Source organism: Nomascus leucogenys, unplaced genomic scaffold (assembly GCF_006542625.1).
Source record: "Nomascus leucogenys isolate Asia unplaced genomic scaffold, Asia_NLE_v1 Super-Scaffold_241, whole genome shotgun sequence".
Classification (NCBI taxonomy): domain Eukaryota; kingdom Metazoa; phylum Chordata; class Mammalia; order Primates; family Hylobatidae; genus Nomascus; species Nomascus leucogenys.
Window position 1 is genome coordinate 968422 of NW_022095767.1, and position 16184 is coordinate 984605.

The window sequence follows — 16184 nt, forward strand, 5'->3', positions numbered from 1 at the left end:
CGTCTCTGCTAAAAATACAAAAATTAGCCGGGCGTGGTGGCATGCACCTGTAATCCTTGCCGAGATTGCACCATGGCACTCCAGCCTGAGTGACAGAGCAAGATTCCGCCTCAATTAAAAAGAAAAGAAAAAAATAATTTAAAAAAGGAAACTCTGGAGCAAGACGGGGCTCTCACAGAACAAATCGGACAGAGCCAGCCAGGGCGAGTCACAGAACCACCATGAGGGGTTGTTACAACTGACTCAGGAGGAAACATCTAGGCGGGATCCCAGAGCCCCCTGGACTTTCTTTGGGTTAGTGTTTATGGAAACTCTGTGGGTTCTCACTGAAAATACACAGCAGGGCAAAATAAAAACCCAAAGATGAAACACAGAGGAAGAGGATGGAAGGAGAACCCTAAACTGGAAGTGCAGAGATGGAGGGGAGGGTTGGGGCTGCAGGGATGCTTTGTCATGGAAACCACAGTGCCAGTTGTTGCCTTGGAAACCACAGCACATCGTGTTGTCATGGAAACCACTGTAATGATTCCTGTTAAGGGTGCTTCAACTATTTTTAAATCGGCTAGCAATCATGGTGGCTCTTTAATGGGAGAGCAGGCAGGCAGCTGACTCCACACACACACACACACACACACACACACACACACACACACATAGTTGTACCTTTATAATATTTAGGCTGAGGCAAAATTAATTGCAGTTTTTGCCATTGAAAGTAATGGCAAAAACATGGCCAGATGCAATGGCTCATGCCTGTAATCCCAGCACTTTGGGAGGCCAAGGCAGGAGGATCACTTGAGCTCAGGAGTTTGAGACCAGCCTGGCCAACATGATGAAACCCTATCTCTACTAAAAGTACAAAAATTAGCCAGGTGTGGTGGTGCGCACCTGTAGTCCCCTCTACTTGAGAGGCTGAGGCAGGAGAATTGCTTGAACCTGGGAGGCAGAGGTTGCAGTGTGCCACTGCACTCCAGCCTGGGAGACAGAGCAAGACTCTGTCTCAAAAAAAAAAAAAAAAAAAAAAAGCCAGGTGTAGTGGCTCATGCCTGTAATCCCAGCACTTTGGGAGGCCAAGGCGGGTGGATCACCTGAGATCGGGAGTTCAAGACCAGCCTGACCAACATGGAGAAACCCTGTCTCTACTAAAGATACAAAATCAGCTGGGTGTGGTGGCACATGCCTGTAGTCCCAGCTACCTGGGAGGCTGAGTCAAGAGGAGTGCCTGAGCCCAGGAGATGAAGGCTGCGGTGAGCTGTGATTGAGCCACTGCACTCCAGCCTGGGTGACAGAGTGAGACCCCATCTCATAAAATAAAATAAAATACAAATTATGGAATATTCCAAACTCAAAGTCAAGAACAGAGAATTGACTGTGCATGGTGGCTCATGCCTATAATTCCAGAACTTTGGGAGGCTGAGACAGGAGGATCACCTAAGCCAGGAGTTGGAGACCATCTTACCCAACATAGTGAGACCCTGGCCCTACAAAAAAAATTTAAAAATTAGCTGGGCGTGGTGGTACATGCCTGTAGTCCCAGCTACTCAGGAGGCTGAGGCAGGAGGCTCGCTTGTGCCCAGGAGGTTGAGTCTGTAGTGAGCTATGATCCTGCCACTGCACTGTAGCCTGGGAGACAGAGCAAGATCCTGTCGCAAGAAGAAAAAAAGTTGGGTGTGGTGGCTCACGCCTGTAATCCTAGCACTTTGGGAGGCTGAGGCGGGTGGATCACGAGGTCAGAAGATCGAGACCATCCTGGCTAACACGGTGAAACCTCATCTCTACTAAAAACACAAAAAATTAGCCGGGCGTGGTGGCAGGCACCTGTAGTCTCAGCTACTTGGGAGGCTGAGGCAGGAGAATGTCGTGAACCCAGGAGGTGGAGCTTACAGTGAGCCGAGATCACGCCACTGCACTCCAGCCTGGGTGACAGAGTGAGACTCAGTCTCAAAAAAAAAAAAAAAAAAGATATTTATATAAGTAATCCTCATGCATCCCCTGCCATTCTTTATCAAATCTTAATACTATGCTAAATTTATTTACACCTTTTTTTTTTTTTTTTTTTTTTTTTAGCATTATTGGCTGGACTCAGTGGCTCACGTCTGTAATCCCAGCACTTTGGGAGGCCGAGGCAGGTGGATCACTTGAGGTCAGCAGTTTGAGACCAGCCTGGGCAACATGGGGAAACCCTGTCTCTACTAAAAATACAAAAATTAGCTCAGCATGGTGGCACGTGCCTGTAATCCCGGCTACTCAGGAGGCTAAGTAGGAGAATCGCTTGAACCCGGGAGGTGGAGGCTGAGTGTGCCACTGCACTCCAGGCTGGGGTACAGAGTGAGATTCTGTCTCAGAAAAAAAAATAAAGATTTATACAATTAACCCTTATGTATCCCTTGCCATTCTTTATCAAATCTTAATACTATGCTAAATTTATTTACACATCTTTAAACAAAATTATTGTTTAAACAGGCTGTGTCCTACCTCCCATATGATTTGCCCTCTTCTTATCCCCAGAGATAGTCACTTTGAGGATTACTGCATTTAAAAATCCAATATTTGGCTGGGCGCGGTGGTTCACGCTTGTAATCCCAGCACTTTGGGAGGCCGAGGCGGGCGGTTCACGAGGTCAGGAGATCGAAACCACGGTGAAACCCCGTCTCTACTAAAAAAAATACAAAAAATTAGCCGGGCGTGGTGGCGGGCGCCTGTAGTCCCAGCTACTCGGCGAGGCTGAGGCAGGAGAATGGCGTGAACCCAGGAGGTGGAGCTTGCAGTGAGCGGAGATCGCGCCACTGCACTCCAGCCTGGGTGACAGAGCAAGACTCCGTCTCATAAAAAAAAAAAAAAAAAAAAAAAAAAATCCAATATTTATCAAAACTCAGTGTCTATCATTCCCTTGCATGCCAAAATAAATAACTGAAAAAGAGAGAAGAAAAAACGGACAGTGTCTAATTCTAACTGAGTCACTGTGTGACTCAGTTTCCACTGCAGCAACTTTGTCTGCAGTCTGGATCACAAACAACCTCCTGCGTTTGTAAAACTACTTGGCAAACATAGCAAAAGCCTCTGAGATTCAGCAAACATCCATTCCATTTCATTTTAGTTATGATGTTTTACAATTCACTGCTGGTACAAATTTACTTTTTATCCTGTCCAGATTGACAATTTTCTTCTTCTTCTTTTTTTTTTTTTTCTTTTTTATTTTTTGGTCTGACAACTCCTTAGCAGAATTTTCAAACACACTGAGATGTTTTGTTTTCTCCTTGAAGAGAAAGTTCCAGAACTTTGATTCTGTGTGCATGCACTGGGGTTGGGTGGCATTCCTCAAGGGGCAGCCAGGACTGTTCGGAATATTGGCTCTGCAGAAAGCTGAAACCTGGCTTTTGAGGCAAAGCTGAAGGCATCTCTCTCCCTCCCTTGCCCCCATCTCTCCATTCTGTAATGCATTATTTGTTCACTTTTGTAGTAAAATACACATAACATAAAGTTCACTATGTTTTTAAAAAATAATTTACTTTTTTTTGTTTGCGAGACGGAGTTTCGCTCTTGTTGCCCAGGCTGGAGTGCAATGGCACAATTTCAGCTCACCGCAACCTCCGCCGCCTGGGTTCAAGCGATTCTCCTGCCTCAGCCTCCCAAGTACCTGGGATTACAGGCATGCACCACTATGCCCGGCTAATTTTTGTATTTGTAGTAGAGACAGGGTTTCTCCATGTTAGCCAGGCTGGTCTTGAACCCCTGATCTCAGGTGAGCCGCCTGCCTTGGCCTCCCACAGTGCTGGGATTACAGGCGTGAGCCACCGTGCCCTGCCTGTCTTCATTTTCCTACCTTCACTCCTGCTAGCGTTCCTGGACCCAGATGCCCCTGGATGCAGAGGCCCCTGCTGTTACGGTGGTAGATGCATCTCATTCCCCTGGGGGTCCCAACTACTTCTCTAGAGTAACTTTTTTTTTTTTATTGAGACAGAGTCTCGCTCTGTCGCCCAGGCTGGAGTGCAGTGGCGTGATCTCGGCTCATTGCAAGCTCCGCCTCCCGAGTTCACGCCACTCTCCTGCCTCAGCCTCCCCAGTAGCTGGGACTACAGGCGCCTGCCACCACGCCCAGCTAATTTTTTTTTTTTTTTTGTATTTTTAGTAGAGACAGCGTTTCATTGTGTTAGCCAGGATGGCCTCGATCTCCTGACCCCATGATCTACCCGCCTTGGCCTCCCAAAGTGCTGGGATTACAGGCGTGAGCCTGTGCCGGCCTCTCTTTCTTTTTTTGAGACGAAGTCTCGCTCTTGTCCCCCAGGCTGGAGTGCCATGGTGCAGCCTCGGCTCACCATGTTGGCCAGGCCATTCTCCTGCCTCAGGCTCCCGAGTAGCTGGGATTACAGGAGCTTGCCACCAGGCCCGGCTAATTTTTTTGTATTTTTAGTAGAGACGGGGTTTCACCATGTTAGCCAGGATGGTCTCAATCTCCTGACCTCGTGATCCGCCCGCCTCAGCCTCCCAAAGGGTGGGATTACAGGCGTGAGCCACCACGCCTAGCCTCACTGGAACACTCTTGTTCTTGCATTCTTGAGCCTCCAAGTAAGAAGTTCAACGATCTACCCTCTGGCTTTCATGCTGTGAGGAAGCCCAAGCCACATCAGTGCTTCCATCAACATTTCCCAGCTGAGCCCAGCTTTCAAAGGATTTCAGACCAGGCACCAGATATGTGAGTGAAGAAACTCCCAGATGATTCTAGCTCTCAGTCATCTGAGTCACCCCCAACTGTCACGGGTACGACTAGGTGCGGCAGGTGTTGTGGGCAGTAAAGGTATTTACCGAGACAGTCGTAGGTAAAGAAAGGCAGATTTATTAGAGAAGATATGAAAATACATTGCACGGTTGCAATAGGCAGCACAGCAGAGAAGGGGGCTGTCTGCAAAAAGGCAGGGACTGGAAGGAAGTTTCATAGGGGCATGCTGGAGGGTGCTACATGCAGAAAGAGGTCATTGTGTCCATGGGGGATTGTGATTAGCCATCTCTCAGAAAAACTGTTCATTGTTCTTCCCAACCTGGAATGATGTGAACCCGGGAGGTGGGGCTTGCAGTGAGCCGAGATCACGCCACTGCACTCCAGCCTGGGTGACAGAGCGAGACCCTGTCTCAAAAAAAAAAAAAAAAAAAAAAGAGTGTTCCAGTGAATGAAGAAGAAGCTGAGTGCCCTTCTGTAACATAGTCTGAGAAGCCACATAGCTTCCCTTTCACTAAACTCCATTGGTTAAAGAAGTCACAAGTCTGCTCAGATTCAGGCGGAGGGGACATAGATCCTCACTTCTCAATAGAAATGTCAGAGAATTTATGGCTATGTTTTTAAACCACTACCTAAAAATATACACTCATTCTTCCACTAATACATAGAATTTCAACATATAAAGCACATGAGATTTAAAGACTTTAATCATAGCTAGAGTGTTTATTGGAATATTCAGGTGTGAATTATGTGAATAATCAGAGGTTAACGATTTGAATGACACAACTTTTTAGCACAAAATATGACGGGAACTTGGGCAATCACACAAATATTGATGATGCCCAAATTTAGGAATGCCAGAGATGACAGTGAAATAAACATTTGGCTATTTGGCCTTGCAAAGGTCAATTTCAAAAATGAACCCAAAGAACAGATTTTGGTTAAATACCAAGGCCCAAATTGTACTTCTGTGCATCTTTCAGATGAGATCCCCCCGAATCTTCAAAACTTCCGAATCAGGAAGATTTTTTATTAGAATTCCTATTACAGAGAAAAGAAATAAGCTCAGAGGGCTCAAATTATTTGTCTAAGGTCACACAGCCAGGAAGGGGCATTAGTAGGTGGATCAGTGAGGGCCTGGCAAAACAAACAAACAAACAAAAAACCAGACGGCCAGTCCAACTGAGTCTCATAGGAGTGCTTAATTAATTTGTTTATTTTTTTTCGAGACAGGGTCTCACTCTGTTGCCCAGGCTGGAGTACAGTGGTGCCATCTTGGCTCACTGCAACCTCTGCCTCCTGGGTTCAAGCAATCCTCCCACCTCAGCCTCCCGAATAGCTGAGACCACAGGTGACCGCTATCACACCTGGCTTTTTGCATTTTTGGTAGAGACGGGGTTTTGCCATGTTGCCCAGGCTGGTCTCGAACTCCCCAGCTCAAGTGATCCGCCCTCCTCAGCCTCCCAAAGTGTTGGGATTACATGCGTGAGCCACAGCGCTGGGCTTTAATAAACTATTAACAAAGTTCTTGCTCATGGGCAGCAAGGTTGAGGTCGGAGGCCCAGGGGACTCCACTGAGGACCACATTGAAGACTGGCCAAAACCTGGAAAAGGCACCGAAAGCCTCTCTCCATAAGACATGCCTGCCAGCACCATGACAGTTTACCATTGCCATGGCAACACCCATAAGTTATTGCCAATTTGCTAGCCAATTCTGAAAACCCACCCCTTAATTAGCATGTCATTAAAAGTGGGTATAAATGTGACTGCAGCCTTGCCCCGAGCTGCTATTTTCAGCACACTGCCTAGAGGGTAGCCCTCCTTGTTAGGTACTGGAGGGAAGGTGAGCGTTAAAGACACAGAAGGTGGCTCAACAGCAACCCAGGTATACTGCAGACACCTGTGGAAGTGGGGAACCAGCCTAATGCCAGAGCCCACCACTGCTTATAGGCTGGGGGTACTTACAGCTATGGGTGGGAGGGGTCTGGGCAGTATGGCTTGCTGCCCAGCAGGATATTGATAAGATGGTTCCATGATGAGACAGTTCTGGCCCTTGTTCTGGTGGAATGTGGTGTTCTCTGCACTTTCTCCCAGCAGAATATGATAGGGATGTTTCTTCAGTTGGGCCTTTGCCCGATAGGGTATGATAATGTTTCTTTAGTTGGGCCTTTGTCCGCCTTGTGGTCAGGTAATTAGGCAGGATGTTTCTCACTGGCCCAAACCCCGTGGAATATTTCACTTTGACCAAGATCTGCAGAATAGTCGGGGGCTTACAAAATGGTTGCAGTTTGGACTAACACTTCTCTGCAGGGGCAGTCACTGAGCTGTAACATTGTCCCCTGTCTGGAGGATGCCAAGAACCTGCCCTGCATTACGTTGAGGAAACAAGAAAAGGCGAGGCATTATTATCCTCATGCTAGAAGGGGTCGGGGAGGAGAGTGAGAAATTTGTAGAAGTTTCTGGAAATTCCTGGAAGAACCCAGGAGCTTGCTTGTAATAGAGAAGGCTACGAGCCCAACAGGGGCTGTACCTTTTGTTGGAGGAACCCAAGACGATTAAAGCCTCGTTTTCCTCCTTTCTTGATTTCGTGTCTCCCAAGAGTTGCGTTGGGTGAATCCAACAGGTGGGGCAGAGGATAATAGAGTCAGTGGGTGCAGCCACAGATGTTGGCACTTCTCACCGACCTAATCCCCAGTGTTCGCGAGGCCCACTTGGGTGGAAAGAGGGCCTCCGTGGAGGCGCCACCGCGGTGTATCCAGACCCCCTTGCTCTGCGACCTGAACAGGCCACTCTTGCACCCGGCTCCCTAGGTCCAATTGCAGCGCCGGCAGCAGGCGGGGCTCAGTCCTAGCAACCCACGCCTGGTTGCCATGGAGACGTCGGCACCTGCGCAGCCCAAGACCCCCAGCGGCGGTGCGGCAGCCAGTGCGCAGACGCGCGCTGCGACGCCAACCTCGGCTTCTGGCAGCTAACGACATCGAGGCTGGACGCCGCGTGACCCGCCTGGGCCGGAGCGGGGGCGGACGGCGCCTTCTTGGCCCTTTCTGCCTCTAGCAGGGGCGCCGGGGTAGCCGGAGCCAGCGACTGGGAAACGGCTGCATCCCGCTGCCTCTCCTTGGCCTGGCTGGGCGGTCGGAGGCTGGTCTGCCAAGTAAGTCCCGGCCGGGCAGGCGGAGCGTCAGGCTCGGGGGAGGGTCCGAGGGCCTTTGCGGCAGATTCCGGGACCCGGGGGAGGGTCCGAGGGCCTTTTGCAGCAGATTCCGGGACACGTGTGAGCACCGGGGCCTGGGTTGGGGAGGAAGGTGTTGGGAAAGCGCGAGGCCTCCTGCAGGCCAGCCGCGGAGGGGGCAGCTAGGATCTGTGAGCTTGGCCATCTTCCTGGGAACCTGACCTCGCTTCCTTGTCACCTTGCAGGATTACTGTTTGGGGACCGCTGCAGCCCACGTCCACCTGATAGACTATTACTACACGTAGTAGGGTCAGAGCCGCTAAATGTCCAAGACCATGGCGATGAACCTTCTGGAGGATTGGTGCAGGGGAATGGAAGTGGACATCCACAGGTCCTTATTGGTCACAGGCATCCCAGAGGACTGTGGCCAGGCAGAAATTGAGGAGACCTTGAATGGGGTCCTCTCCCCACTGGGCCCGTACCGCGTGCTCAACAAGATTTTTGTGAGGGAAGAGAATGTTAAAGCTGCCCTCATTGAGGTTGGTGAAGGTGTGAATCTGAGCACCATCCCCCGTGAATTCCCAGGAAGGGGTGGTGTCTGGAGAGTGGTCTGTAGAGACCCTACCCAGGATGCTGAGTTTTTAAAAAATCTGAATGAATTCCTGGATGCTGAGGGGCGCACCTGGGAGGATGTGGTCCGCCTGCTCCAGCTCAACCACCCCACACTGTCCCAGAACCAGCATCAGCCCCCAGAGAACTGGGCAGAAGCTTTGGGGGTGCTCCTGGGAGCGGTGGTGCAGATCATCTTCTGCATGGATGCCGAGATCCGCAGCCGGGAGGAAGCCAGGGCCCAGGAGGCCGCTGAGTTCGAGGAGATGGCAGCCTGGGCTTTAGCAGCAGGGAAGAAGGTCAAGAAAGAACCGGGGCTTGCAGCAGAGGTGGGTTCTGCCTTAAAGGCAGAGACCCCCAACAACTGGAACGCCACGGAAGACCAGCATGACCCTCCCAAACCTTTGGTTCGCAGGGCTGGAGCTAAGACTCGCTCCAGGAGAAAGAAGCAGAAGAAGAACCCCAAGCAGGAAGCAGTGCCCTGGAAAAAACCCAAAGGCATCAATTCCAACAGCACAGCCAACTTGGAGGGTGCTGAGGCGAGTGATGCTGAAAGCATGGCAATCTCAGAGCCGATGAAGGGCAGCAGAAAGCCCTGTGTGAAGCAGGAGGAGTTGGCTTTGAAGAAGCCCATGGCGAAATGTGCCTGGAAGGGTCCCAGAGAGCCACCTCAGGATGGCCGGGCAGAAATCGAGAGCCCAGGAGGCGCCTCTGAGTCAGACCAAGATGGTGGCCATGAAAGCCCACCAAAGAAGAAGGCCATGGCCTGGGTCTCTGCTAAGAACCCCGCTCCAATGAGGAAGAAGAAGAAGGTTAGCTTGGGCCCTGTCTCTTACGTCTTGGTTGACTCAGAAGATGGCAGGAAGAAGCCGGTGATGCCAAAGAAAGGGCCGGGCTCAAGAAGGGAGGCATCAGTTCAGAAGGCCCCTCGAGGCCAGCAGCCTGCCGAGGCAACAGCCTCAACCTCTAGGGGTCCGAAGGCCAAGCCAGAAGGCTCTCCTCGGCGTGCCACCAATGGTGAGAATGACAGCAGAAGTGACTGGGCTCGTGCCAGCAAGTGGATGAGGCAGGAGGAGCAGGAGTGGCAGGTGGGGCAGAGGAGCCCAAGGAGGTGGTGGGTCAAGCGGGTGATGAGGAGGACCCTGGTGCATGGCAGGAGGTGGATGACACACCAGTTGAGGAGGGTAAGAGCCCAGACCGCCCTTCCAGGAGCCCCTGAAGGCTGATGCTGGGGACATCTGGTGGGCAGGAGGCAGCAGAGCAAACCCACCGACCAATTGTTTATCAGTGAGTGTTGCTGTGGTCATTTGCCACTCCATATGACCCATCTTCCTTGATGAGAATTTAATGGTTTGGGCCCAGGCTTGGTGGCTCACCCCTGTAATCCCAGCACTTTGGGAAGCCAAGGTGGGCAGATCGCCTGAGGTCAGGAGTTCAAGACCAGCCTGGCCAACATGGTGAAACCCCATCTCTACTAAAAATACAAAAAATTAGCCGGGTGTGGTGGCACACGCCTGTAATCCCTGCTACTCGGGTGGCTGAGGCAGGAGAATCTCTTGAACCTGGGAGGCGGAGGTTGTAGTGAGCCTAGATTGTGCCACTGCCCTCCAGCCTGGGTGACAAGAGTGAGACTCTGTCTGCAAAAAAAAAAAAATTTAATGATTTGGGAGGCCAAGGCAGACAGATCACCTGAGGTCAGGAGTTCGAGACCAGCCTGGCCAACATGATGAAACCCCATCTCTACTAAAAATACAAAAATTAGCTGGGCATGGTGGTTTGTGCCTGTAATCCCAGCTACTGGGGAGGCTGAGGCATGAGAATCGCTTGAACCTGGGAGGTGGAGGTTGCAGGGAGCCAAGATCAGACCGCTGCACTCCAGCCCGGGCGATAGAGTGAGACCCTGTCCCCTCCCCCCCCCAAAAAAAAATTAATACTTTGGAGTTATAGTGTTTGCGGGGTATGTGGCTTTAAGGGTAAAGTTTTCTAGAGACCTGGCTGGGGAACAGAAATGTTCAGGGACCTAGAAATTTCTTGGAAGTAACGCATTTCCTAATGACAACTCTCTGCTTCCCTTCTTGAGCTGTTCTCTCATTTATTTGCAGAATCCAGAAAGGTTTGATCTGGGGGACCACCCATACTGAGGAGTTGAAAGAACAAGGAAGAAGTTCCAAGTCAACCAAGTTTTCTCTTGCCACTGAATAAAATAAGACTTTGGACTCTCTTAGGGCCCCTGTTGATAGAGATCTGGCTCTGAGGTAAACGATAGGTGAGGTCTTGGGTGGGAGGGAGTTGGGGAAGGGAGGTGGATCTCTATGCTCTTTTCTCTACCAGGCCTGCCGTTTCACCGCCTCCTCTACTCCCGCCTCCTCTACTCACCTTCCCTTCAGAGGCAGGAGAGTTGGTAAGAGGATTGGGAAAATTCTAGAACATTCATTCCCCTTTATGCATGAGCAGGGTCATTGTTAACACTCATCCATGTTCAGCTTTTCTCCCCCACGCCTCGCTCTCTCCTCGGAATGGTCAGCGACCTCTGCAGGCCCTGGCATTTGGAAGAGCTGGGTGGCCCTGCCGTATTCTCCCTCCCGCCTTCCTCTCGTGTAACCAGCGGGGTAAGTTAAGCCAGGACTTTCACTGCAAACCTGGCTTCATTGCTCCTTCAGTCTCAGCTTCTATTCTCCAGTTATCTAGCCAGGAGGTCCCAAGAGTTAGTTTTAGGGAAAAAGAATGTCTGCCTAGACCTCAAAGTCTTTGAGTTTTAGAGTCTGTTAGTAAAAATGGCACTTTGATTCCCATTTGGGATGAGCCCTCTTAGGAATCCTGTGGGGAAGGGGGGTGATTGTAGGGAAGGATGCAGGCATTCCTAGGCCCCCAGCTCCAATTCCATCCGTCTACCAAACTGTCACACCATCTTTGCACCAAACTGTCACCATCTTTGCAGCAGAAGGTCACTACTCACATTATAGTAAGAGGGCAAAAATATCTTTTAAAACTTTGCTGTTGGCCGGGCGTGGTGGCTCACGCCTGTAATCCCAGCACTTTGGGAGGCCGAGGCGGGTTTGAGGTCAGGAGTTTGAGACCAGCTTGACCAACATGGTGAAACCCCATCTCTACTAAAAATACAAAAATTAGCTGGACGTGGTGGCACGTGCCTGTAATCCCAGCTACTCAGGAGGCTGAGGCAGAAGAATTGCTTGAATCCAGGAGGCGGAGGTTGCAATGAGCTGAGATTGTGCCACGGCACTCCAGCCTGGGCGGCAAAGTGAGACTCTGTCTCAAAAAACAAACAAAAAAATTTGGCTGTTAATGTCTGCCCTCTGAATTCAGACACACTATATTAGACCAGACCAGTGTGTGTGTGTGTGTGTGTGTGTGTGTGTGTGTGTGTGTGTGTGTTTGCGTGCGCATGTGTAGAGGAGAGGGCAGGGTCCCTGAGATAATAGTTTCCAAACTGTATCCTAGACGTCCACAAAGATGTAATCCGAATCTATTTTTTTCACGTGTTTGAAAAACTGAAAAGTGACTACTCAGATTTGTTGGAAGTCACGTTGAAGACTATCAGAATATTACCTTGTGTTCATAGGTTAACTTGTTTTTGTACACGTCTTGAGTTAGTTATTTCTGGCATCTCTTTGCTTAAAATTGAGTTTCTTGTAAATGTGACTGATGAGCGAGGTTAGAAGTGGAAGAAATTCCTGTGCATGTCCTATAATCTGACACCCTGAAAGCAAGTTTCCTTTCGTCATTCACATGCTCTTGTTCTGCTGTGGCTCTTCAGTTGTGTGGTAGTAAGTAAATGTATCAACATGGTGAACAGTAGTAATATTCTATCATAGAGTATTAGCCCTTGCAAGTTTTCAGGGCGTCTTTTCCGACTTCAGTTTTTGTGATAAAGAATGTAAACAGTTGTTAGATGTTCTCAGTGATTCAACTTTAAAACAAATTTCTCGTGATGATTTATTTCAAAATCCTGAGTGAGTCTGACTGAAAAATACAAGAGGAAAGAGAGTGGTTTCCGTTTGCAGCTACACAGCTGTGTGCATCGAAGTTCTCCTGGGGTGTGTGCCAAACAAAACCCAGGGGTGAATTGGATTCTTGAAGAGACCAAAGCCTGCAACTGTCCAGCTTCTAATTTCAAAACGGGTCCATTAGGGCTCCATTGTGTTAACAAGTTGACACCATGACTAGTAAATGTAAACGTGTATGTATAAAATAAAGTTTAGCAAATTAAGTGTCCTGTTAAGTCTCTTTTGTAGGTGGGGATTTCATGGACTATTAAATTTGAGGAAAGGGTTCCCCCTTCAAACTGTGCCCCCAGCCAGACGTGACTGGTTATCAGATATGGGTTCAAGCTTCGAGAATTGTTAATGATCCATGAAAGAAGAAGCCGTTTTTCCTGTTTGCGAATGGCTTTCCACCGATGTGGAAGGATGTCCCACAGATCTCGGGGTTTCTAGAATAGGTATCTGGTGACACAAATTACCTCAAAGTGCCAGTTTATTTTTTTATAAACAGCTGGAAGATGAAAATCTTTCCCTCCCTATTCCCTCACACAGAAGCCAAGGTTTTTTTTTTTTTTTTTTTTTTTGAGATGGAGTTTCGCTCTGTCACCCAGGCAGGAGTGCAGTGGCACGATCTCAGCCCACTGCAGCCTCTACGTCCTGGGCTCAAGTGATCTGCCCACCTCGGCCTCCCAAAGTGTTGGGATCACAGGTGTGAGCTACCACGCCCAGCCAGAAGCTGAGGTCTTTTAGCTAAAAATTTATTTTTCTTCTGGCCCTCCCCTGCCCCTCCCCAGGAACTCCTGAACCAGGGTGGCCACTACATCAGTCATTTGGAATCTGTTCAAGGTACCATTTCGTGGCCCTACCTGCTGATTCAGGATCTCTTGGGGGTTGTACATAGTTATCTGCATCTTAAACAGTTTCTCCTGAGAATTTTTTTTTTTTTTGAGACGGAGTCTTGCTCTGTCACCCAGGCTGGAGTGCAGTGTCATGATCTCAGCTCCCTGCAACCTCTGCCTCAAGCGATTCTCCTGCCTCAGCCTCCCAAGTAGCTGGGACTACAGGGGTGTGCCACCACACCTGACTAATATTTTTGTATCTTTTTTAGTAGAGATGGGGTTTCACCACGTTGGCCAGGATGGCCTCGATCTCTGATCTCTTAACCTTGTGATCCGCCCACCTCAGCCTCCCAAAGTGCTGGGATTACAGGCATGAGCCACCACGCCCAGCCAAGAATTCTATTAATAATACACATTGGAGAGCTTCAGGTGGAATAATTCAGACTTGGGGAAAGGGAAGTGTCCTTAGGGGCCTTAGGTTGGGGTTTTGTGAAAGTGAATGGAGATTGTGAGGAAAGATGCGAAAGAGACCAAAAGGGAAACTGGGATTTGAGGACACGGAGCTCATTAGGAACTGCCATGTACCCATAGAAGCATCTGGATGAAGGTCTATTTATTGGATGCCCCCACACCCCCGCAATGGGAAAAGCCCTATTTGGCCAAGATGTTTAAGTACCTCCCACAATAATAGTCACTCACACTGGTTACACCCAGGCTGTCAGTAAAGTATGAAAGGCCTACATGCCCTAAAAATGGGGGGAATCCAAGGCTGGAGCACATGAAAGCTGTCTTCAAAGAAACCTCATCGCCCTGGGTGGAGGTGTTCTGTTCAGGGGTGTGTCTGGGGTGAGGCTGGCCCGGAGTGTTTGCAGGAAGATGGAGAGCTGTGGATGCCGCCAGCAGGGCTTGAGGGCAAAGTGTCCTGGTCGCCCATGCTGCCATTCAAGCAAGGTTCATTGAGAATCTGCTATACGACAGCCAGGAGCAAGACAAAGAGTCCTGGCCTCCTGGAGCCTGACATTCAGGTGAGGACAGACCTTGTATAGATAAAGGTGGAGGGGGCGGGAAGCTCTGCCATGATAAATAAAGCAGGAAGAGAGGCAGGCAAGGTGAGTGTGCAGGAGCGGCTGGCTGTCGCCTACAGTGGTTGGGGGAGCCACTCTGGGAACTCGATGTCTGAACAGACCTGAAGGGGGTGAGAGGTGAGACAAGCAGTTGGCCAACGACGGCCTCCTGGGCAGAGGGAACAGTCATCGTGGAGGGAGGCTCTGATCTGTTTCAGAAAGTGAGTAAGGCTGGGCGCAGTGGCTCACGCCTGTAATCCCAGCACTTTGGGTGGTTGAAGCTGGCAGATCACCTGAGGTCAGGAGTTCAAGACCAGCCTGGCCAACATGGTGAAACCCCGTCTCTACTAAAAATACAAAAAAAAATTAGCCGGGTGTGATGGCGCGTGCCTGTGGTCCCAGCTACTTGGGAGGCTGAGGCAGGAGAATTGCTTGAACCCGGGACGTTGAGACTGCAGTGAGCTGTGATCGTGCCACTGCACTCCAGCCTGGGCGACAAAGCAAGACTCCGTCTCAAAAAATAAATAAATAAAAATAAAAGAGCAAGGAGGAGGTGAGGAGCAGAGGCCAGGGGACTTTGGAGGCTGGTGTGCAAAGCCCCACAGGTGTGGCCAGGACGGATTCCGGCTTTAATCTGAGAGATGGGAGCCGTGGGAGGGTGCTGAGCACAGCGTCAGGATCCTACGTAGGTTGTTTCCAGGCTCCCCCTGGAAGCCTGGTGGGGAACAGACTGTAGAGGGTGAGGTGGCAGCTGAGAGCCTAGTGGGGAGATGACCATGGCTGGAGCCGGGAGTCCCAAGAAGAAGCCACCCGTTTGGGGATCTGGTTAGCAGAGCTGCCAAGGGGAAAGACGTGGGTTGTGTTGATTTACTTATTCATTTATTCCCTTTTTTTACATTTTCATTTTTTAGGTAAAATAAAACATTTATATACAGTGAAATGGACAGATCTTAAGTGAACGGTCTGATAAATTTGGACATAGGCAGGCACCTGTGTAACCCACCCCTGCGACAAGATACAGAACAATATCTTCATCCTAGAAAGCCTCCCTGTGCCCCTTCCCAGTCGGTCCCGGCCCCAGCTCTCAGAGGTGAGCACCGTAATGATTTTTCCAGCCAAAGCTCAGTGTGTCTGTCCCAGGACTGCATATAAGTGGAGTCATACAGCATATGGTTTTCTTGGTGTCTGGCTTCTTTTCCTCAGCATAGTGTTTTTGTTTGTTTTGTTTTTATTTTTGTTTTTTAGGGTGTTTCACTCTTTTTGCCCAGGCTGGAGTGCAGTGGCGCCATCTCGGCTCACTTCAACCTCCGCCTCCCGGGTTCAAGTGATTCTCCTGCCTCAGCCTCCCAAGTAACTGGGATTACAGGTGCCCGCCACCACACCCAGCTAATTTTGTAGTTTTAGTAGAGACAGGGTTTCTCCATGTTGGCCAGGCTGGTCTTGAACTCCTGACCTCAGGTGATCCGCCCACCTCAGCCTCCCAAAGTGCTGGGATTACAGGCGTGAGCCACCACGCCCCAGTCTTTTTTTTTTTTTTGAGATGGCATCTTGCTCTGTTGCCCAGGCTGGAGTGCAATGGCACAGTCTCGGCTCACTGCAACCTCCACCTGCCAGGTTGAAGTGATTCTCCTGCCTCAGCCTCCCAAGTAGCTGGGACTACAGGTGTGCACCACCATGCCCGGCTAATTTTTGTATCTTTCTTAGAGACGGGGTTTCATCATGTTGCCCAGGCTGTTCTCAAACTCCTGGCGTCATGTGATCCGCCCACCTCGGCCTCCCAAAGTGCTG

At 50.0% G+C, this 16184-nt stretch overlaps 1 protein-coding gene across 2 annotated transcripts; it reads left to right on the top strand.

Moving 5' to 3' along the window:
• The first annotated feature begins 7638 nt into the window (after nt 1-7638).
• Nucleotides 7639-12720, top strand: PNMA8A (PNMA family member 8A). 2 transcript variants are annotated; one of them, XM_030807813.1, is made up of 3 exons: nt 7639-7865; nt 8129-9580; nt 10595-12720. In XM_030807813.1, exons 2-3 carry the CDS (start codon nt 8207-8209, stop codon nt 10631-10633), a joined length of 1413 nt encoding a protein of 470 aa, XP_030663673.1. In that variant the 5' UTR covers nt 7639-7865; nt 8129-8206; the 3' UTR covers nt 10634-12720. The 2 variants fall into 2 exon arrangements, with proteins under 2 accessions (XP_030663673.1, XP_003277660.2); XM_003277612.4 differs by having other exon boundaries at nt 8129-9509.
• Nucleotides 12721-16184: the final 3464 nt, after the last annotated feature.

Excerpts from the sequence above, each read along its gene's own strand:
- PNMA8A (XM_030807813.1), top strand. The coding sequence starts at position 8,207 with ATGTCCAAGACCATGGCGATGAACCTTCTGGAGGATTGGTGCAGGGGA. Across the intron at positions 9,581-10,594 it reads AGGAGGAGCAGGAGTGGCAG|AATCCAGAAAGGTTTGATCT; the intron begins GTGGGGCAGAGG and ends ATTTATTTGCAG.